General features: G+C 42.5%; 1 protein-coding gene across 5 annotated transcripts in view; it reads right to left on the bottom strand.

Annotated features, from left to right (window-relative positions):
* ZNF521 (zinc finger protein 521) overlaps positions 1 to 22,613 on the bottom strand; it is a 313,735-nt gene that overhangs the window by 15,698 nt on the left and 275,424 nt on the right. For all 5 annotated transcript variants that reach the window (XM_018039577.1, XM_018039579.1, XM_018039578.1 and 2 more), the window contains 2 exons: positions 16,903 to 17,034; positions 13,978 to 14,093 (listed from right to left, as the gene is read on the bottom strand). In XM_018039577.1, the coding sequence (XP_017895066.1) occupies positions 13,978 to 14,093; positions 16,903 to 17,034 (248 nt within the window). The remainder of the gene's footprint in view (positions 1 to 13,977; positions 14,094 to 16,902; positions 17,035 to 22,613) is intronic.

Below are 22,613 nucleotides of genomic sequence, written 5' to 3'. Positions count from 1 at the left end.
CTTCTCCAAATCCTTTTTTCAGGGGAGGCAATGAAAAGACAAACCTAGAAGCCTGTGTGAAAACTTGAAACCGCTGAGCGAGGACATGTCACACACGGGCTGGGCTATGTCTTGAGAGCCCGGGGTCTCAATAATGAGGAACAACTTTTCTGTTCAGTGTTTCTCGTCACCCAGGTTCAAACATGTGCTAAGACTTTGCTTCAAAGAGAAGACAGTAAGCAATCAAAAGGCTTGCAAATGGTAATCCATGGATGGATAAGAGGTAATGACCTCCGGGTGAAATCTCTTAAGGTGGATCTCTCCAAGGGCAAGTACCACAGACTGTTTATCCCAGCTGTCCTTCAGAACTGAGGAGCGTTCTTGGTTTTGGTCAGAAGAGAGACCTGCTATAGGCTACTCATGCCAGGCTGACTAGAAGACAGATTGACACAGTAGATGTGAACGTTGACGTTATCACCACAAAAGTGCCGCGTGATGCGTCTCACATTATTCCTATTCCTAGGATAAACAAATACTGAAATTAACGCTCCATCATCTTTATAAATGTGTTTCACGGTGCTGAGGGCTCTTTTATATTCACACCATGCAATAGGTTGGAGAAGGTACGTTTGTATTATTTTTCCTCTCCATGAATAAAACAGGGCTAATCAGATGGAATGAATGAGCTAATTCAATTACAGGCAGCTTTTATTATACACTAAAATATGGATTATTGATCTTGTGGAGTCGGCAATGCAGGATGCAAATTTAGTGAGCGAAACCCGCAGATTTGAGTTGGACTGGCCTGTATTCATGCTGAAATCTGCTAGAACTGTTCTCACTTGGGGGGGGGGACCCTAAAGAAAACAACATTAACTATTTAGACCCAGGGAACGGATAAAAGGTTATGTTGGAGGGCTGGCCTAAGAGCCTGAGCGGGGGTCCCAAGAATGGATGTGAATACCCTATCAGGCTCCGACAAAGGAGGGAGGAGAAGTGGACCAGCTCTCTGGGCCTGGCTGTGCAGTAGTAAGTGAAACTTATTTGGGAGCCTGGAATGTACTTCGCAGGCATCTTGCTGCAAATCCAATCAAGTCGAGGAAGAAGAATGGATGCATTGTGGTGGCCCTGCCCGGTTGAGGCGGGCTTGTTTGAAATACAAGCCCGCTGGACTGTCCTAGCAAAATCCTTTTGTCTTTCATCTCTAGGGGGGAGAAAAAAATGCAGTCGTTAACCCTGGTTAGAAAGAAGGCAGCCCTGAATGTGGGATCACGTGGGAAGAAAGCCCATGGCAGCAAACGCTAAGGGGGAAAGAGAAGGTGAGGTCGGGTATTTCAGTATCTATTGGCACACCTCTATCCTGCCTTCCCACTTCCCAAATACAGCTGCCCGAGCCTCCAGGGCCTGTGGCTGCTGTCTGTGCTCAGCTCAGAGTGCAGATAGTGTGCGCCAGACCGGCTCCTGCCTTCCCTGTAAACTTGTCCCAGCTCCTCCCCGCAGAGCCAACACTCTTTCTTTTGACCGGGTTCATATCCTCTCTGCCTTTTTATGGGCCACAGCCCAAGTGCCCCCCACGTGGCAGCACAGACGAAAATAAGCTCTTCTCTCCCTTAAAAAAAGCCCAGAAATGGGTTCTGTGTTTTGGTAGGCCTCCCTCCAAAGCATAGGTAAACGTCCATGTGCCCTGTTTTCAAACAAGCTTCCAATGAAAGGGAGGAAGAGGGGGGAAGGCCTAACAATACCACACAAAGTTGCAGACTGTTCGGCTACAGTCCAGAAAATGAATCCAATTTTTCATTCTGTCATTATAAATATTTCATTGCAAATGGTACTGATTTTCTGCAACTGTGGTTAAGCAAAGGGCCTCTGTGTGAATATTTAAGAAAAAAAAAAGAGAGAGGAAGACAACGAGGAAGAAGGGAGGGGGGAGTGAAAGGTTAGCAACCAATTAATTTCTTCCTTTAAATGTAAAAGATTCTGGGAGAAATTCAACAGTGATGTAGTGTGTGACTCGGAGAAGAAGAAGAAAAAAAACATTTACTCTGCTCTTCTTCTGACAGTTTCTCATAAAATATCTGCAGTCCATCTATCTTTTAGTACTCTAGGCTCCTCTGGAGAGCAGAAAATGGTGGTTTAAAGCTCTCTTCAGTGCCAGTCTGCAGGAGATTGCTTTCCACAGGACCCCCGCTGATGGAGGCCTAGGGGAAGAGGCCCAGGAGTTATTCAATCAGCCGGAGACTCTGGGGCGGCTGGGGGTCCTTTGAGGGCTGATTAGAAAGCTGCCCTCCTGTTGCCTGCCTCGGAACAGAACGAAATGAGCAGCCTCTTGCTGAGCAGATGCTGCAAGAAGGAATTTCACCTGTCATGGAGTTTGTCAGAATTTCAGGATTTATCTTGGTGCAAAATTAATAAAATACCAACCAGGATTTCAGGCTGACTACTCAGCTGTGTCATCTCCAAGTGATCTTTCACCCAGGAAAACCTGGACAGGGCGCACAGCCAGCTCCCTGCCCTACTTTTCCTTGGGAGGGTGAGCGAGACGATGGGACGAGCACCAGCCAGACGCCAGGAGGAGATTCAGAACCAATTACACACAAGGCTGAACTGCAGTGTGGGTGCTACTGTCTTAGTGGGTGACCTCTCACCTCGCCTCCGGAGCTGGGACGGCTCTTTGGGTAAGCCCGAGTCTCAAGTAGAGAAAGGCTGTTTTAGCACTGTCTCACACAGGAGGTAGCTCATGGCATCACATCTATTAAATTCATCCGCTGGTGTCCCCGGCCTGGTTTTGCTTTATCTTATTAAAGGAGTGCTAACAACAGGCTCTGTTAAGAGCACATATTGTGAAACACTGAACATTCATCTGGGGTCAGCCGTGCTCAAGGAGGTGTGCGCTCATCTTTTATTTGAACCCATGCTGGCCTCGTGGCCCCGAGGGGGGGAGTGGGGAGTGGGAATCAGGGAGGGGAAGAGGGAGGCAGTGGGCACTGAGGAGCTGGGACTGGGTGGGAACAAACCATTGCCGGCTCTGGACTGCAGGGAGCTTGGGAGTTTGGCCACCTCTGCTCATTCCGCTTCACAAATGACCATGGCTATTTTGGGGGGGTTCTGTAAAACCCAAGGCTTGACCACATTGAGCTGAGGCTTTGAGTGGCCCTGGAACAATTGCTCTTGTTCTCAGGGTGGCCAGCATCTCCTCACAGAGGGGCTGGTGTGCTGGCCTGGGTTGGCCCCCACAGCTGGTCCAAGCCCCTGGACAGAGCAGGCAAACATCTCTTCAGATTCAGCTCTGGACTCTGCACTCTGGCTCAGAACAGGATTAACCTGAATCGTAATGTCTACCCTGTGAGGCCTCTCACCATGGACCACAGGTGCCCCTTTACTAGCCAGGGACTGGCAGAGCATCCTGGACTACCCCGGAGGTTGTGACTGGTTTAAGGGCACCGCTGCCTCCCCATCCCTTTCTAATCGACATTTTCCAAATAAGACATTTCACCACAGTGGAAGGCGTCCCTTCTAGCTCTTCCACTCGTAACACAACAAGCCTGTTTTGGAGAGTCACCTTTACAAAGTGGGTAGTAGCTGACAATATTAATACCAAGAGATCTCAGGAAAGAGTGAGTAACAGAGAGGAGAGAGAGAGAGAGCCTGCGCTTGCAAGTGGAGGCACAGATGGTGGGCGGGGACGCAGGGTGCTCTCAGCAGGCTTCAGTGGAGATGCATTAACTCCACAGAGAGATGAGGGCTTCCCACCAGTACTGTCATGAATTATAACTGAGCACGAGGGTGAGGTCTTAGTGCCTGGCTCATGGCGAATAGACGGTTCTATCTTCCTGCACAAACACCTCTCCCCGCTTATAAACTCCCAAGCAGAGTGAAGCGCACTGCTGATAGCTGATGGTGTCACAGTAGCCTTTTATGTGTCTAGAAGGCGCACGCACTTCGCAGATGTGCCCAGTGGTGGAAGTCAGATGATTATAGAATTAAGTCTTGGCAATGCGAAAAAGGAAACCTTTTACGGGCAATTCGGGTTTCCAGCAAGAGATGGTTTATCTGCCAGCTGAGGGGCCGCACCAAAGCCAGAGGAAGCCACTAAAGAAAGCCTGCCGGCTTCCCAGACACGCTGGGTACAAGGGGGAAAGCCTCGCCTCTGCAAACGCTGCCCGCCTCTTTACTGGAAAGTGAAAGTGGGTCCTGGCCAGTGAGCTCCCCGACATCACTCTCTCAATGAAGTTATCAATGAAGGAGGCCTGTTATTTTAGGCAGTTTAGAATTTCACCACTTTTAAAGGCCTCGTTTACCCTGCCTCTCACTCCCATTTAAAGCCTTGGAGTTGCTGTTCTCAATGACAGCACCGTGAGCACCGCTTTTAAGCACTATTCTCGCCTGCCACATCGCAGGCTTTCACAGAATCCCGCTCTCTCCCGGTTGAGGGGGAATTCGCTCCTTCATAGCTGCAGGGCACAGCCTGTTAGGAGCTGTAGATTCGCTGCAAATATAACAATAAAGGATACAAATGTGAATTCCCCTTAAAATACACGCTTGGCTCTGAAGCTGCCTGGCCTTAGCAAACTCGATCAAGAACAGCCTATCAATCTTGCTCCAAACACTCAGCAACAGCTCGTTTCATGCGGCCGGCAGAGGGATTGCCACTTCAATGGATTGGAAGATGCTGGAGTGAATTCTTTGCTCATTTTAGGGGATTGAGCGTCGAAGCCCATGATGACCCTCGCACTGACTCTAACTGCCACAAGCAGTGGTGTTTTTCAAGAGTCCAATCTAACTTTGCAAACACAAAGAGTCTATTCTCGGCATTATGTCTCTGCGAATGTGGAGGAAACTGATCCGCGTGTGGAGCGAACATCTGCAATCGGAACACGTGTGGGGACTTCAAGCTGCCTCCCTGGATTGTGGAATGTTCTAGAGACGTGGATGTCCAGCTCTCTCCTGGGGATCGGACTACAAAAGCGCCGAGGCAGAGAGCTGTCTTTGTAGGACAGCTGTGCCCGCAGTTTCTCGTTCCTGATGGAGGCAGATCTTCTGGTGCCGTGGCAGCAAGCTGACTTGGCGGCCCAGGAGACAGCAGGGCCAGCAGAGCCCAGCCAAAGCGGAATGTGGCAGAGGTGATGAAAGTTTCCAGGGGGTAGGGGGGAGAGGAGGGGGCTGCGCACTGGCCGCAGTGCTCTTCAGTACACCCTAGCTGAATGCTCCATAAAGTCGCACTGATGGCAGTTCCGAGATGGCCATCTGTCGTCAACTCTGGGCCAGACAAAAAAATAATGTCATGGCAGATCGCTAACAACAGGGCTGTTGGAGGGAGGGAACGAGTCCTAGAACGGGGAGGTGGTGCTCCATCTTTTAACAGCGAAAACCAGCCGTCGATAGGAACATCGAGAAATTAATGGATGGAGAATTTTAAAAAACTGAGCTGGGGTGCCGTAGAAACGATTCAAATGTAAATAAAGTGGTTTTCCGCTTATTGGCCGAGACCTCTGTTGCTCTTCCTCTGGTCCTATTAACTGCTTGATTCTTAAAAATCTGATGAGCAGGACACATGGTGAATCGGTGAGGGCCAAATTCAGAAAAAGGTGAGCCCAGGTTGTGCCTCCAAGCATGCATACACAGATTAGGCATTTATTGGTACAAAATGGGTAATTGAAAATGCATTCACTCATTGAGTCCAAATGAGTTCATTGTGACAGTCCTGCTTATCCATCTTTCTGGATGGATGTTTGCTTAATTTCTAGGTGCAGTTTTATTAAAAGCAGAATAAAACTACCTCATCTTTAGATGCACTGTGAATGCTATAAAATTTTAAACTCCCTTCTTTACTCAAGAAAACCCCCAGCTTTTTGCTACTGCTTAGATGACAGGAAGAGAATGGATGCAGGGTGGGAGGAGAGGGGTGAGAGAGAGAGAGAAGTAAACAGTCAAACCAAGGTGAGCGGCGCCCTATTTCTTTGTCCTATATGATTAACTTTCTACCTTCAATGGTAAGGCCAATCAATCCTGATTGAATTATCCAATATTAACAGCTGAAAGTGATCAAAAGTAATGGTGAAAACACAGCTCCAATCAATAAATCAATGCAAATGATTCGGTTCCTGGAGATCGGATCAAATAAAAGAGATAGATCAATTTAACCACTGGGCAAATTAAGTGGAAGCTGCTGTAGCACCAATTTACTTCAAAAGCCCCGAAGGCCCACAAAGCAGAGAGAGGAGGTGGCGGAGAAGCGGACCAGTTCCAGAACCACATGTTCACTGCACATGATTTATACTACTGCAGACTTCCGTGTCTATAAGGTGGTTTAGGGACTGTGATTTTGGCCCCGAGAACAAGAGACACAGAGGTCCAATGGATGGAAGGAAGTGGAGAGTGAAGGTAGCAGGTGCAGGCCACCCAGGAAGAGGCACGACGTATGTCCTTATGTCTCTCCTCACCCCCCACACTGACTGTCCTCTCCCAAATGATCAATATGGAACCTGGCTATGGCGGGCCAGATGCAGTGATGGGCAGTTCTTTCCAATCTGAGGGTCCCAAAGGGAAACTGAATGATAAGAGACAAAGTAGGACAGGGTTCTGAGTCTTCCAGTTGGAGTGTGGATGCTATGCTATGCTAAGTCGCTTCAGTTGTGTCCAACTCTTTGTGCCCCTAGGGAGTGTAGCCCGCCAGGCTCTTCCGTCCATGGACTTCTCCAGGCAAGAATACTGGAGTGGGTTTCATGCCCTCCTCCAGGGGATCATCCCTACTCAGGGACTGAACCCACATATCTTACATCTCCTGCACTGGCAGGTGGGTTCTTTTACCACTAGTGCTACCTGGGAATAATGAAAGCTATTTCAAGCTCTGTTAGAAATAAAAACAGAGCAATGGAAAACTACAGGAAAGTTGTGAAAACAAGATTATGGGGCGGGGGGTGCACACAGTTTTAAAGGCACTTCTTTTAGAAGTGCTGTGAGCAGTAACACACACTTTTCCACTGCTCTTGTTTGCAAAAGAGAATATCCTCCTGACCCAGAGAAAAAAATGAAAACAAAACTAAAATAAACCTTTCCCCACACCACACTTCGATCCTACCTTGTCTTATGTAAAGGGGCCAGATAAAACTTTTTGTTTTGGCCACTTATCTCTAATTTGGAAAGAGGGCGGGAACAAAGGTAGGGTTTTGAAATAATGTTTCCGAAAGCAAATTTAATGTTCAGTTTTCCCATTGTGTGCTAAAAAGATGAACCAAAAATAAAAAGAAGCTCAAGGCTCTTACATCCCTTGAAAAACATGAAGGCTTAAAAATAAGAATTTTTACCTGGAAACCAATTAACATGAAACTATGTCAAGGTATGATTAATTGGGAAATTATTCCAGTGAACTAGAACAGAGAAGTAAGGAAACAGGACATGTCTGGGATAGAGATTTCATTTCCAGGTAATGATGGATCTTGATTTTGTTTACTGAAGTCAGTGAGAGGGAGCAGGGAGAGGACCTGGGAACCAGAGCTCCTCCAAGGCCTCTCCTCTTTCGCACTCTGCACTGAGGGCCTAGCGTCAGCTACTCCACCGCACTCTCACCAGGACCCTGGGAACTGGGCGCAATGCTTTGTTGTCTCCTACATGCCCATTTTCGGAGAAGGCAATGGCAACCCACTCCAGTGTTCTTGCCTGGAAAATCCCACAGACGGAGGAGCCTGGTGGGCTGCAGTCCATGGGGTCGCACAGAGTTGGACGCGATTGAGGTGATTTAGCAGCGGCAGCAGCAGCACATCCCATTTTACCGATGATAAAACCAAGGCTCAGAGGCCATCGCTTGTAAGGAACAATGACCAAAATCAAACGCTGGTGATTGTTCTCTGTACTTCATGCCCTCTTCCCTTGCACTAAGATGCCAATAGAGAAATCAAAGTAAAATAAAACAAGTGGAAAAAACCCCATGAAAGCTATTTTTAAAATAATCATTATTTGAGATTTTTATGGATGGTGATCTCTCTCACATTCACAGATATCAAAATCATATCCGTCCTTCAAAACCAGCTTGAATGCCTCCCACGTGATGGCTTTCTCGATTATCCCAGCTGGAGAATAAACATCTTCTCTTGGAATACTTAGAACTATTTATTACACATTACCTCATGTGAGCATTAATCATATGTAAATCTTATCTTTTTTAGTAGACAGTAAAGATGATATATTTCTAATTATTTTTGATATGTCATAGAGAGCTTGGGGCCATGGTATATTTAAAGTGATAAAATTATATTTTTATAAAGATTTTAAATCAATAAATATATATTTTTTAACCAAATAATGGCACAGGGGATGATAGCAATCTATAGTAAGTTATCTCTGGTTGGGCTGTTAACAAGGACATTTTTTTAAGGTTCACTTAAAAAAAAATACGTTCAACCTTCTATTTTTAGTTTTATTTTTGGCAGGGCCATGCAGCTTGTGGGGTTTTAGTTCCCCAAGCAAAGGTGGATCCCATGGGCCCTGCAGTGAAGGTGTGGAGCTGTAACCACTGAACCACCAGGGAAGTCCCAACAAGGACCTTTAAATGCCTCCACATGTGTTACTTAATACTGTGAGGCATGGGCCTGTATAACAATGATTAAAAGGCTGGTTTAGGTAAAGAGCTAAGCCAGTGAGCTGGTCCAGTCAGCCACGTGGCAGCCACACTTCAATACTGTACTGCTGTCCTGTGCATCCCACCCCCTTGGTGTAATTCATCTTCCTTTCAGAAATATGACCATAAAACTTGAGCAATAATTAAGCTGTGGTGTGAAAAATATCCATCGAACTCAGGTTGATTTGGTGGGAAAGTGATTTGAGAAGAAAACCAAACAGCTGTAGAGACCATTATGTATTTAAACTTCAGCGATATCTGAAAGTCTTGGTGTATCCCTCAGAATGCCAAATCACTTCTAGATTTTCCATGTGGAAAATACTGCATCCATGGACTAATGAAGACAAGGTCAAGTATCAAAATAATCTTTGACTCAAAAGAAACTTAATACCAGAAATCTCAGGGCCTCAAGTTCAATCAGGCCAATTCCCTCTCTTCCCACCACCGGAATTCCCTCCAAGTCATGTTAAGCATCATGTCAAGTCATGACATGATGCATCAGAGAACTTACTACGGGGACCCATTGGAAGAGGATGGTTTGATCACTGACACTGAATTGTAGCTTTTCTAGAGGCACCAATGAAACAGTAATTACTGTATTGAAAGAAAGTGGCCTATTCAACAGAATTTTTACAAACACACCACTTGCTCACACCTGTATAAACCATTCTGGATACAAATATGCGTTGTAGGATATTATTCTTGGACCATACTATTTTCTCAAAGCAGCTTCCTTAAGTTTTGCAGGAAAAGTTTTGAGGTCTATTAGGAAAACATGTGAAACATTCGACATATTCATTTGCTTTTAAAATAACAAAATGTTAAGTTAGTTCAAATAATGCACTCTTATTCCAAGGCACATCTTCCCGACCAGCATGCTAGGTGGCCTTTTAAGTATATTAGAATTCCTTGCAAAAAGGGAGGAAAACTCTACTAGTAGAAAAAGATGATATCCTGCCAGGAATTACACATTACACTTCTCTGGACTGGCATTTGGAACTTCTGGTCGGAAAGGATTCAGGGTCATGCGAAGACAATAGCTTCCACACTGGCAAGTCTGGACAGTGTTCTTAGAAACAGACATTGCGTCTTGCTTAATTCGAAAAGCAACTGTGGTCTGTAATGTCAAAGGATGACACTTGAGTCCTTCATTCCTAAAGATGGAAGTGTATTATGAGGAACGATCTGAATTCTGACTAGTATTGTAGGTGATGTTAATGAAAACAACACATCTCTGTGGGTGTATGTGTAAGATTTTATACTCAACAAAGCACTTCTATCCTTAAAAAGATGTTTTTGTGTTTTCAAATAGGTATAAACAGTGAAAGAAATGTACATTGTTTATTATGGTCATTAAATCATTTATGCACCATGACCACAGTGGTGTGTGTGTGCTAATTTACTTCAGTCGTGTCTGACTCTTTGTGACAATGTGGATTGTAGCCCGCCAGGCTCCTCTGTCCATGGGACTTCCCAGGCAAGAATACTGGAGTGGATTGACCTGCCCTTGGCCAGGGGATTGAACCCATGTCTCTTAGGTCTCCTGTGTTGCTAGGCAGGTTCTTTACCACTAGCACCATCTGGGAAGCCCAACCACAGTGATGTTCCTGGGCATTTCTGTAAAATTACCCTATTAATCTCACTCTAAAATAAGAACTGAATAAACTATATGCTTTCCAATTGACAATCTCCAGTTCTTCGGCATTGCATTTGGTTTATAAAATGTCTCTTGTGAAAAATCCTCCTTTCTGAACTTTGGTGGCATAAAAAAGTAGATGCGTTTAAGTGGTATGACATGGGCCAATTTTAAAATCTCTTAATTTTCCATACCAAGGAATGAAATACTGTGGGCTGGTAAAAGGGCTTCCATTTTCTACTCGGTTATTATTTTGGTTACTGATCTAATTTTCTCTTGTCACCTCAATTTCAGCTGATTTCCCCCCTTATTCTTAGAAATTAACAAAACTGTATTTTTTAGTGTACTTTAACTACTCTCTATATAGAAACTAAAAGAAATTAATATTTTAAAGTCATATTAACTCCATCCTCTAAGCACAGGTGTGAAGTGATGTGGGAATGAAGACAAACGCACAGAACTATGAGCCCCTAAGTTTAAATCATAAAAATTCAAAAGGTCTCAAAATTAGAAAAAGTAAGCTCTGATCCATTTTCCTTAATGTATTGAAAGTAAAAGCCACTGTTACTACTGAAGATTTTAGAAAACAGACCTACATAGATATTTCAATGACTGTGGATACTAGCTTTGTAATAATTATCACACATTAAGTAACTATAAATACTGTTTTACCAAAGGAGTGATACACATTTTGAGCCTGAGTATTCACATCAAGGCCAAATATAAATGATTCTGAGGTGGGGTTAGAAAAGTAAGTCTACAGCTTCGGATTGTGAAAGAAGTCTTATTTTGGCTCAAATCACAATGTGAATGAATGAATCAGAGGTGTTTGGAGAGATGTTTAACCTCATAAGGTCATAAAGACTCAAAAACTGAGTTCTGTGTTCTATGCTATGTCTTCTATACCAGCAGTTCTCAAAGTGTGGCTCGGGGACCTCCGAGGGTCTCCTAGATCCTTGCAGGGAGTCTGTGAAGTCAAGACTGTCTTCATAATAACATTAAAACACTGTTTGCCCTTTATGCTCTCATTATCTCCTGAGTGTACAGTGGCATTTTCTAAGGGCTACTTGACATGTGAAGATATAATTTCTCTGACAGCGAACAGAATCACAAATTTGTGTATTTTTGTGTTTAAAGTGTTTCTCGATTTCTACTATGGAAAATATCAACACATAATGTGAGCGTGCACAGTTGCTCAGTCGTGTTGGACCATTTGCGGCCCCGTGGACTGGGGCCCACCAGGCTCCTCTGTCCATGGGTTTCTCCAGGCAAGAATACTGGAGTGGGTTGCCATTTCCTACTCCTGGGGGTTTTCCTGACCCAGGGATCGAACCCACTTCTCCTGCACCCTCTGCACGGGCAGGTGGATTCTTTACCACTAGCGCCACTTGGGAAGCCCCTCAGTATACAGTAACCCATGTAAATCAAAGTGCTTTGTGGTCTTCAATAATTTTTAAGTGTCAAGGCATCCTGCTATCAAAGAGGTAGAGAACCCCTGGTCTGTACACTAATGGAAAGACTGTACAGTGTTCAGTCCATGAAACTCCAAAATACACTATGAAAGAAACCTGGAGTCCAGAGAATGTTTTAATTGCTTACTTTTGTCTGCTAGCCAATGTACCACATGTCACCACAGCCAGAGTGTGGGGTTGCTTTAATGAAAGACACTGAAGTGGCCACCAGGTCAGTAGTCGTGTTGTTGTTAAGTTACTAAGTCATATCCCACTCTTTTGTGACCCCATGGACTATAGCCCGCCAGGCTCCTCTGTCCATGGGATTTCCCAGACAAGAAAACTGAAGTGGGTTGCCATTTCCTTCTCCAGGGGGGTCTTCCCGACAAGGGATCAAACTCCCATCTCTGGCTTGGTAGGCAGATTCTTTACCACTAAGCCACCTGGGAAGCCCACTCAGTTAGGGTTAGGGTTCTCATTAGAATCTACAAAAGTGAACTTGTTGCATACTTTCCCCCAAGAACACTAGCAGGAAGCCAGTCTCTATAGAATCTCTACAACTTTGATTTTAAACTATTAGGAATTCTGCTTCACAGTTTACATATTAATTAATAGCATCATTAGGCGTACTGGCCATATCCTTTAAAATCTCAGCACAAAGGACTTACCCTTCCATACATACTGCAGTAAGAATATTATGTTTTCCAATAGAAATGTAGGTTATTTTAATGAAATGTACTTTTAAATAATAGTCTAACTTGGTCTATCTTCTGTATTCAATGCACAAACACGTGACAGAGTAGAATTCTCCATTTCGAAGTGATGAAAAGTGCTATAGCAACATTAACTTTGGTGCATTGACTCTCATAACAACTAAACGACATCACCCGTTCTTCCATGCATTTATCTTACGTCTTTATTTGCTATGTGTTCACTGATAGGAGAAAAACTGAGATGTTATTAATAAACTATAAATTCCTTATTTAAAAAAAAAAAATCACATAAATATGGCTTCCCTACAGCCCAAGGAACTCTAAAGCTGCCCTGGGGTCCACAGCGTGGGATGGGAGATGAAGAAGTGGGTGGGGCTTTGGGTCCCTTAGTCCTACCTCAACCATGTCAACCACATCAGACCCTCTTCTGGTTATTTAGGGAATTTGATACCAAAGGAAAAACCATCATCCTTACCCTGCTGCTGCTGCTGCTAAGTTGCTTCAGTCATATCCGACTCTGTGCGACCCCATAGACGGCAACCCATCAGGCTCCACCGTCCCTGGGATTCTCCAGGCAAAAACACTGGAGCAGGTTGCCATTTCCTTCTCCAGTGCATGTCTAAATAACTTTACGGTTAATAATAATCCTCACAATAATGAAATAACTGGATTCTAATTCATTCTCCTCCAAAGGCACCAACAAGATTTAATTTAAAAAAGTATTACTCTTATCTCATTCCATCTGAAAAATGAGGATATATATTAGACCCATTTTTTCAGATGAAGTAAGAAGAAAAAACATTTATTTTCCTTATAATTAGTGACATTTCTGGGTTAGGATCCAGGTCTCTGACTGATACCAGCCTATTGTTAAGAATAATCAAATTGACCAAACATTTCTATTCTATTTTAGAGTTTATATCCCATATTCAGAGCTTTTATTTCATTTTATCTAACAACAGCCCTGTGAATGTTACATCTGTCTATCATTTCTTCACATCCGAGGTTCAGAAACATCATTGACAAGCACAAGGTCACACATTTTGCAGGATTCAAAGCTGACATCTTTGGGTGCCAAAATTTGTACCCAAAGGCTGCCACTAAATAATAAAGATTCCATCCCATTAAGCAGAAAAACATATTGGACAAGAGTATAGCTTCTTTCCTCTCTTCCCTTCTCCCTTCCAATTTTAAGCCCCTCAGGACAACAATAACCTGGACATCCAGCCAGCTTGAAGCCCAGTGGGAACAGAACATGAATAAAACAGGGTTTGGGAGAATGGGCTCTGACGAATGAGGTGAATGATCCCACAGTCCAATAAACCTGACCCTGCAGTCTATCACACTGGGTCAGAAGGTCCAATTATAGGTCTGTTCTAGTTCTTTTTATGATTGACAGCAGCCAGAGGCAAAATGACTTTGGTGTCTGTTAATCCAGCCTCTAATTTTCCCTTTGCCCCAATCCATACAGAGCATCATGGTGGCCCAGGGTGAGCGATACGGTGTATCCAGACTTAAAATGCCCTTGTTTCCTATAAGTAGAGCGGCCAAGTTCAATGCCAGGCCTCCCCATGGGGACATTACCTGCAGCTCTGTTTGGAAGAAAAACTTCTGTGGACATTGTGTGCAGTCGTAGATCTTGTCTTCTTGTCCATGGGCAGAGAAAATATGCTGCTGCAACTTGTTTGCTTGAACAAACACTGAAATGATAAAAGGAGAGTGAACATGGGGTTATTTTCATTCCAAAACGCCCTCCGTCGATGGCTCCCTGTGAACAGTGGCAGAGGAATGGACTGAATGGAGTGCCTTCTGGGTGTGACCACTGCCAGGGTCCAGGGGAGAGCAAAGTCACATATACTTAGGGTTGGGTCTCTGGCTTTTGTTAAGATGCACTCTACCAAGCACCTAATTCAACACAAACAGCTCCAAAGTAAAGGTTTATCGTGGCCCTGCTCCCCATAAATCTCTTAAAATGAAAATTGTCAAACGCACAGCACTGTCTGAACAGAAATGACTCTTATTTCTCAGCAACCCACAGGTTACAAAATCATAGATGCCAAAACCCAGTTTATGATATTTGCCTAAAGTTACAGCTAGCAAACAGTTCTCTATTTAAATGTGTTAATGCTAAAAATGATATCCCACAGCTACTCTGGGGCACTGTCTATAAATGTGAAACAGAACGGCAGGTAAATTCTCTTTGGATACTTTAAGATCAACTCAGCCTACACACGGAATGCAAGGGTTTCAATAATATAAACATGTTCAATTTTAATGACTACAAAACAAGGCCCTAAGACTGTGTAACAGTTTACCTAGGAGACATACTATTAATAATTAAATTGTATATGCCAGAGGCAGTGTTTGGGTTGGGAGAACTGACTTCTGATGGATGCCTGGTGTACTGTGACCTAAAAAAGTTTACATCTACAATATTAATCTGTATAGGCAGGGAAAGACGCTGGCATTTGACTTTGACTCTATTCTAATCATTAAAATTATTCTAATTACCAGCCAACCTAAAATATTAGAATATTATTCTTGTGAGTCATACATTTTAATCATATTTCTCATTACTTTAAACATTGCTCAGATTTCTTCTTGCACTTAACATGCTTTATATTGGAAGAGGGTTTTTTTGTTTGTTTGTTTGTTTTAAATTACTTCAAGATACACTAAACAATTTAGGTCTGTCAGTTCAGGAAAGCAGACTGTTCATGATTAATGCATTTTTGTCTTTTACCTACATCAACCCAAAGAAATGGGGTTTTGATACTGATTTGCAATGAATCTCCATCTAACGTAGCACATTTTACGAGGCTCCCGGCCATAACATGAAAGGGCTATTTTATTAGGGGTCTTAATCCTGAAGAGATCTATGACCAGTCCTCCTTAGGAAGACTTACTATGAACTTATATAAAGAAGTCAGACTCCTGATGCATTGTATCTTTAGACAAATACTACGTTAGAGTAAAAACATTATATATATATAATATATGCTGCTGCTAAGTCGCTTCAGTCGTGTCCGACTCTGTGTGACCCCATAGACGGCAGCCCACCAGGCTCCGCCATCCCTGGGATTCTCCAGGCAAGAACACTGGAGTGGGTTGCCATTTTCTTCTCCAATGCATGAAAGTGAAAAGTGAAAGTGAAGTCACTCAGTCATGTCCAACTCTCAGCGACCCCATGGACTGCAGCCTACCAGGCTCCTCTGTCCATGGGATTTTCCAGGCAAGAGTACTGGAGTGGGGTGCCATTGCCTTCTCCGGTATATCTATCTATCTATCTATCTATCTATCTATCTATCTATCTATCTATCTATCTATTTATATATATATATATATATTTTAAATAATAAGTTGGAGGAATAAAAAAATAGTTCCAAAAGAAGGAGTGGCCGAATGGGATGCAACTACTGAATGAAGGAGCCTCACAGGCAAATGGTAAAGACAGAACCACCAACACAGTCTGGTAGTATTTAACTGGAACACGGCCTCTCGCTCTTTATTTAATCACAGGACAGAAATCTACAGGCTGAATGCAGTGAACGTTAATAATCAATGCTTTGGAATTTTGCTCCACAAACCAAGAAGGCAGTTTTAAGAGAAGGATATATTTTTGTTTTGTTTTGCTTTTCCTGACAAATAAGAAGGGCACATAGCCTTGAGGGGTTTGAACAATGAGTCCAAGACACAGGCAAAACGATCACAAAGGATTTTCCAAAATAACTTTGTCACTGTTACAGGAGCAACAGAAACGTGTGTGATCATATTTCAACCCCTATCGGCTTCAAATTACAGTTTCTGATTTTTTTTTTTTTTTTGCTGCTGCTGCTTCTGCTGAAAACTGTAATGTTACAGCATCCCATTAAAGTTTCTTCTTTAAAGTGTCAACATAATGTTGTTGTTCAGTCACTAAGTCATGTATGACTCTTTGCAACCTTGTGGACTGCAGCCCACCAGACTCCTCTGTCCTCCACTATCTCTCCGAGTTTGCTCAGACTGATATTCACAGGAAATAAAACCTCATCTAATCTGTTTTTCAGTTCAAAGAATTGGAGGAGGGTTCTAATAATGACTTTAAATTTCATATGGGGAAATGTTATAAAATTCTCTGTGTTTAAATAACAGACATGTGTTGACAACACGGCTGTACTTTTTAGTCTCACGTCTTGCTACGAAAAAGCTCCCTTTGTCTCGCTAACCTTTTAACGTCGAGGGGAGAAAAGTGAACGGAACATGGATGTCATTTTAGACACGGAAGAGTGCAAACTTCTGAGAGAACTTAAAATGCCATTTGTTCATCCTGACAGTTAACCTTCCTGACCGTCTGAGCCTTTAAAGTAGGCAGCAATCAATAGTGCTAATCAGCAGAAATCAAACATCTTCTCCCTAAATTGAACAGCAGTCAGATCTGTAAAAGGCCACAGCAGTGGGAAGTATGCCTTGGTAGGAAAGACGTGATGTGGCCACGAACCTCTCCCAAGTTTTCCAGAATCATCTTCCTACCTGTAAAGCAGACGGGACACTTGAAGGTACCGCCCATCCCTTCGAAGCTGTGCTCGATCAGGTGGCACTGGAGCTTGGCGGGGGAGTCGAAGGTTTGGCTGCAAAGTTTGCACTCGTGGTTCAGCCCTTCATCTGTCAAGGAAAGCACGTGAGCAGAAAAGTTGACACCCATCACATCTTTGACAGACTAGTGAGTTACCTATAACTCTGTACGTTAAACTCTTTCCACCAAAAATCAATGATTAGTAGTATATATGGGTTCTGGTTAATTTCACATTATTTATGCATTTATATCAATTGAAAACATTTATGGAATTTAAAATTGAACGATAGTCACAAGGCAGGTTTTATCTCACGGTGGTGTGTGTTAAGCTCTGAAAGTATAATTGGTCAGTCAGTAATGAGGCATCTCCTTTCCTCTATTAAGATTTTATGTATGTTCAGTTGCTCAGTTGTGTCTGACTCTTTGCGACCCTAGGGACTGTAGCCCACCAGGCTTCTCTGTCCATGGCGATTCTCCAGGCAAGAATACTGGAGTGGGTTGCCATTTCCTTCTCCAATCAAGATTTTATAGGCTGTGTATTTCCAAAGTTCTAAAACAAAGGGCCCACAGAAGAATGAACTACTTTCCCAGGCTTATCTTCTGGTTTATCAAGAAGGTTCTAGAGCTTTCTATTACCAACCATATTGTTTTTTAGTGGTTTCCCACTGACACAGATTTTTCTACTTCTAAGATTTTCTGGCAATTTTGAAATATTATTAATGCTCACAGTATTTTATACGTATTTTCCCAAATGGCACGCCTATCCTCCATATCTTCTGAGTGCACTGTTCCCTTTATTTTATAAGACAGTCTCAATTTTACCCCCCAGATCTAGACTCTGCCTGTATTTCTCCAAAGACACTTTGATGAGCTCCAGGCTCACTTTTGACTAGTCCTGGAGTTTTCTTTGATAGTTTAGAAACAAGATGGTAGAAAAATATTTCAATGTAATAACAATTATTATATACAATGAAAAGTTTGTGTTGTAAATAGATAACATCATGTGTATTTTTTTCATCAAAATGTTTATGAAATTATGCATTTAAGGATTATTCTAACTTGTTTCAATTTTCAGTTATAAGAAATGAAAACCAGTAGCATGAGAATGAACAACCCATTGCTTTGGTGCCTACTGTGTTCCAGACACTATTGTTCTAAGACTGAATTCACTGAGTTTGACAACAACAACTACTCTTATTCCCCTTTTAGAGATGAGAAAAATGATGCACAGAGGGTTGAATTGACTTTGCTCTGAGTCACAGGACCAGTTCTTGGTGGAACCAGAACTTAAACCCAGGCAGCCTGGCCTCATGGTCCATGATTTTAGCAGATATACTATGTCAGAAACCAATTACTCCTAAGACTCTCATCAAGAAAAGTAAGGGCTAAGCGGCTTCAGTCTAACCTGAAATGGTATCAAGTTATACTTTTATCTTCTCTTATTTGCAGTGATTAGAAATGCTGCTAAGGAATATCCGCGTCAGACAGTCTAGGTCAAGGGAACGAAGAATACATTCCCGCAGTAGAGGTTATGAGTCTACACTCCAAAGTTGCTTCCTTTGAGTCAACACAAGAGGCATGCAGAAATCCTTCAGCAGTTGATATTACTGGCAACATAAAGGCCCAATTACAAAGTGAATTATTATTAGCTAACTAGGAGTAAAATCGCTCTATTTGTATTCCTAATCTTTCTTCTCACACAAGTATGAGTCTTTAGAAGCAGAGGATTGGAATTTGTAAAATGAGAAGCAAAGCACTAATTAAGCCACCCAGTACTGTCTACATTTCACAGGAGATAAAAACCTACTCTGTATTTGGGTGGCACAGTAAATTCCTTGATTATAATTATGTAAGAAGGAGTTTAATTGTGCATACTGACATGACAAGGGGTTATACAAAAAGCTTTAGGGATTATATAAGATCAAGGGTTTTTCATCTGTTCCCTTCTCTCTCTCTTTTTTAAAATCCTAAAGGCCCAAAACTTTTCTAAATTTTGGATATTTAGTAGTATAAGAAACACTGTTTATGGCAGAGAATTGGGTCAGTAAGTTAACCATCAGAAATGCTTGCCAAAATTAAATGTTTTCTATTTCCTCAATGCTGTATACTTTCTTGTGATAGTAAGACGGTAACTAAGAGTTCTAATTTCATCCTTAAGTTATGTGTTTTGCACAAGAACCAAGATGTGGTCTGTGAGTCTGAGGAGGTACCCACATTTGTTCCAGAATTCTTGAACTTGCAACATTTGTTGAGGAAAATATATAGGCCTGGAGCTTCTCAGGTGGTACAAGCGATAAAGAAACTGCCTGCCATTGCAGCAGACATAGGAGAAGAGGGTTGGATCCCTGGGTCGGGAAGGTCCCCTGGAGAAGGAAGTGGCAACTCACTCCGGTATTTTTGCTTGGAGAATCCCATGGACAGAGGAGCCTGGGGGCTACAGTCCCCGGGGTCACACAAAGAGTCGGACACGACTCAAGGGACTTAGCACACATGCACGTGTATGTAGGCCTGATGAGTTTTCTTGGGAATAAGGATTGACTGTTGCTGCTGCTGCTGCTAAGTTGCTTCAGTCGTGTCTGACTCTGTGCGACCCCATAGACGGCAGCCCACCAGGCTCCCCCATCCCTGGGATTCTCCAGGCAAGAACGCTGGAGTGGATTGCCATTTCCTTCTCCAATGCCTGAAAGTGAAAAGTGAAAGTGAAGTCGCTCAGTCGTGTCCGACTCTAACGACCCCATGGACTGCAGCCCACCAGGCTCCTCCATCCATGGGATTTTCCAGGCAAGAGTACTGGAGTGGGGTGCCATTGCCTTCTCCGAATGATTGACTGTTACATGAACATAATGTAAATTATGCAATTGAGGGTGATCTTCAATGTGATGTTATCTTTCAGGACTAGGAGTATTTTGTTTAGCAAAATAATATAAGGAAAAATAAATAAGACAGTATAAGGAAAATGTCCTCATCAATTTTTATTTATTTCCCATTCTAAGAACAGAGAAGTTTGGTCACAAAATGTTAAATAATCAAAATTGAGTCCAGCGAATTCACAAAAAGGTGACACGTGCTCATAAAGTATTCATGCATTATTAGTGCAGATTTCCTTTTCATGAATTTCATGCTTTGAGAGGGCACTTATAGCAGTGATAATGACAATAGCATCCAGCATTTTCAGAACTCTTTATAGTTTAAAAGCACATTATAATATTAAAAAAAATGTTGGAAGTTCTATCTGCCTTTTATTTCGAAGTTACCTAGAGGTCTTTTCCAACAAATAACTTGTCCTAGTTATTTGAGGAGGAGAGAAAATATATCTGAATGATTACACAGCAAATGACAAGCAGAAGCCAGGATGCTCCGATTTAGACATCAGACATGCCCACCCATTTATCCTGCTGTTGTTAACTTCTCTGCTCATTCCCATGTTCAGACTTACTTATCATCACAGGGTCAAACGATGATGAATGAGGGAAAGAAAGGGGAACTCAAAGCATTTTCATAACTGGTTACCATAATTCATTCTGTACTTTTAAAAACTGAAGTAGGGAGAGAGAGGGTAATTGGCAACTAATTAAACTTATTTATAATAAGAATTTCAGAAGTTTACACTTAGTCTCTGTTGAACTCTGCCATCATTCTGCATGTGTACAGTGTGGCTAAGGGCAGTGTCAGTTTTCAAAGAATTTCGAAAACACTCTTAGTCCTGGGGGATCAAGCTGAGCTAAGCTCTGTTTCTTTTCAAAACGGAGCTTCCCTCCTTCCTTCTTCCTGTCTGGTAGGTCCTTAAGAACAGTACAGAGGAACCATGAAGTGAAGTGAAGTGAAGTTGCTCAGTCGTGTCCGACTCTTTGCGACCCCATGGACTGTAGCCGACAAGGTTTCTCTGTCCATGGAATTTTCCAGGCAAGAGTACTGGAGTGAGTTGCCATTTCCTTCTCTAGGGGATCTTCCCAACCCAGGGATCGAACCCAAGTCTCCCGCATTGCAGGCAGACGCTTTACCATCTGAGCCACCGTAGGCATGCCCCAGAGGAACCATGGTTTGGTTTCCATTAAAAGTCCATGCTTATGAGGGGGCGCCATCCACACCTCCAACTTCGGGTCAGTTTAAGTCTTAGAGTCTCACCTTGTTTCCTAAAGATGACAAAAGCTTAAAAAATTCGATTGAGGTAACCATCTCTGCTCTCGGGAAAGGTAGCAGCTGACAGTAATTGGATAATACAGTCTTGACTCATTTATTAAAAAGAGATTCTGAGTCAGCTGATTTAATAACCATTACAATATTCCATTAAGAACATAATAGGCTAGAACAGCCCTATATTTTTATTAAGAGTGATAGGGGGCATCTATGGAAGAAACTTCAGGATTTTTCTTCCTCTTTTTTTTTTTTGCTTATCTATATTCTTCAGATTTTCTATAATAAGCATAATTTACCTTTATAGGTTACTTTGAAAATTAAAGAATAAAAACACTATCTTTTCTATGTGTGTGCTGTGTCGCTTCAGTGGTGTCTGACTTTTTGCTATGGACTGTAGTCTACTGAGCTCCTCTGTCCGTGGGATTCTCCAGGCAAAAATACTGGAGTAGGTTGCCATGCCCCCCTCCAGGGGATCTTCCCAACCCAGGGACTGAACCCACATCTCTTACGTCTGCTGCCCTGGCAAGTTGGTTCTTTACCACTAGTGCCACCTGGGAAGCCCAATCGCTTCTACACCTTACTAATAAAGATTGATTACAACCCTGAAATTTTAAATGCCAAAAAGACAGAAAATGAGCGATATTATGAAGTATAGAAAAACTCCAACTCTGAACATTAGACTGAAAAGTATTCCAACCAAATACATGTGAAAGCACAAATAAGCACATGTAAAGAGAGAGGGAAACATCACTATGCATATTGTCAACTGAATGAAAAGAATATGGAGCTTTCAATATAAACCCATACCTTTTCAGAACAAACAGAAAACGCCCCTCTCTCGTATCCCGGTGCAAGGGAGCATGCATACCACCAGTACTGTGGATCTGATGTCAGAAAAGGCAAGAGTGAAGCTCTTACCATTGAGAACGTGTTGGCAGCCAGCAACTTTCTGTCCTGGTCAACAACCGCTTTAAAGCCTGATCAAAGATGGTTTGGGTATAACTGAGAAATCATTTCACATGTATATAAAGTTCAGCTAAAATAATTATTTCCATTTGTTAATCTCCGTTTAAATGTGAACATAAATGTAAACAGGAATCAAGTCTACATAGAAGAGACTGATTCTAATGTAAATATTTACTCCAGTATTAAATGTTGCAAAGGAAAGAATCTGAATACATAATTGCAATGCAACCTCATTGCCTTTAGTAGGGAACGTGATAATCATTTACTATAATCATGTGCCCCAAGAACAAAATCTGTTCCTCTAAGGCCAGTTCAAAGGGGAATGATAATTTCTCTCTCTCCAATTTATAAAACCTGGACAAATACAACTATTAATCAGCCAATTTTGTAACAGAAAAAAATAAGAGCTACCATTCAAGCACAACCCAGGTTATAAACTCCAACACGGCAACTGTTAGCGCAATACAAGACACTGACATTTCAATACAAGCTTTCAACAAGAGAAGCCCTTTAAGCAGCCTCCAGACTGTGTGTCCCATGTTTATACTCCTTTTCCTTCAATAAA

Source organism: Capra hircus, chromosome 24 (genome assembly GCF_001704415.2).
Source record: "Capra hircus breed San Clemente chromosome 24, ASM170441v1, whole genome shotgun sequence".
Classification (NCBI taxonomy): Eukaryota; Metazoa; Chordata; class Mammalia; order Artiodactyla; family Bovidae; genus Capra; species Capra hircus.
Note: the sequence above shows the minus strand (reverse complement) of the source record. Positions and strands in the feature narration are given on the sequence as shown.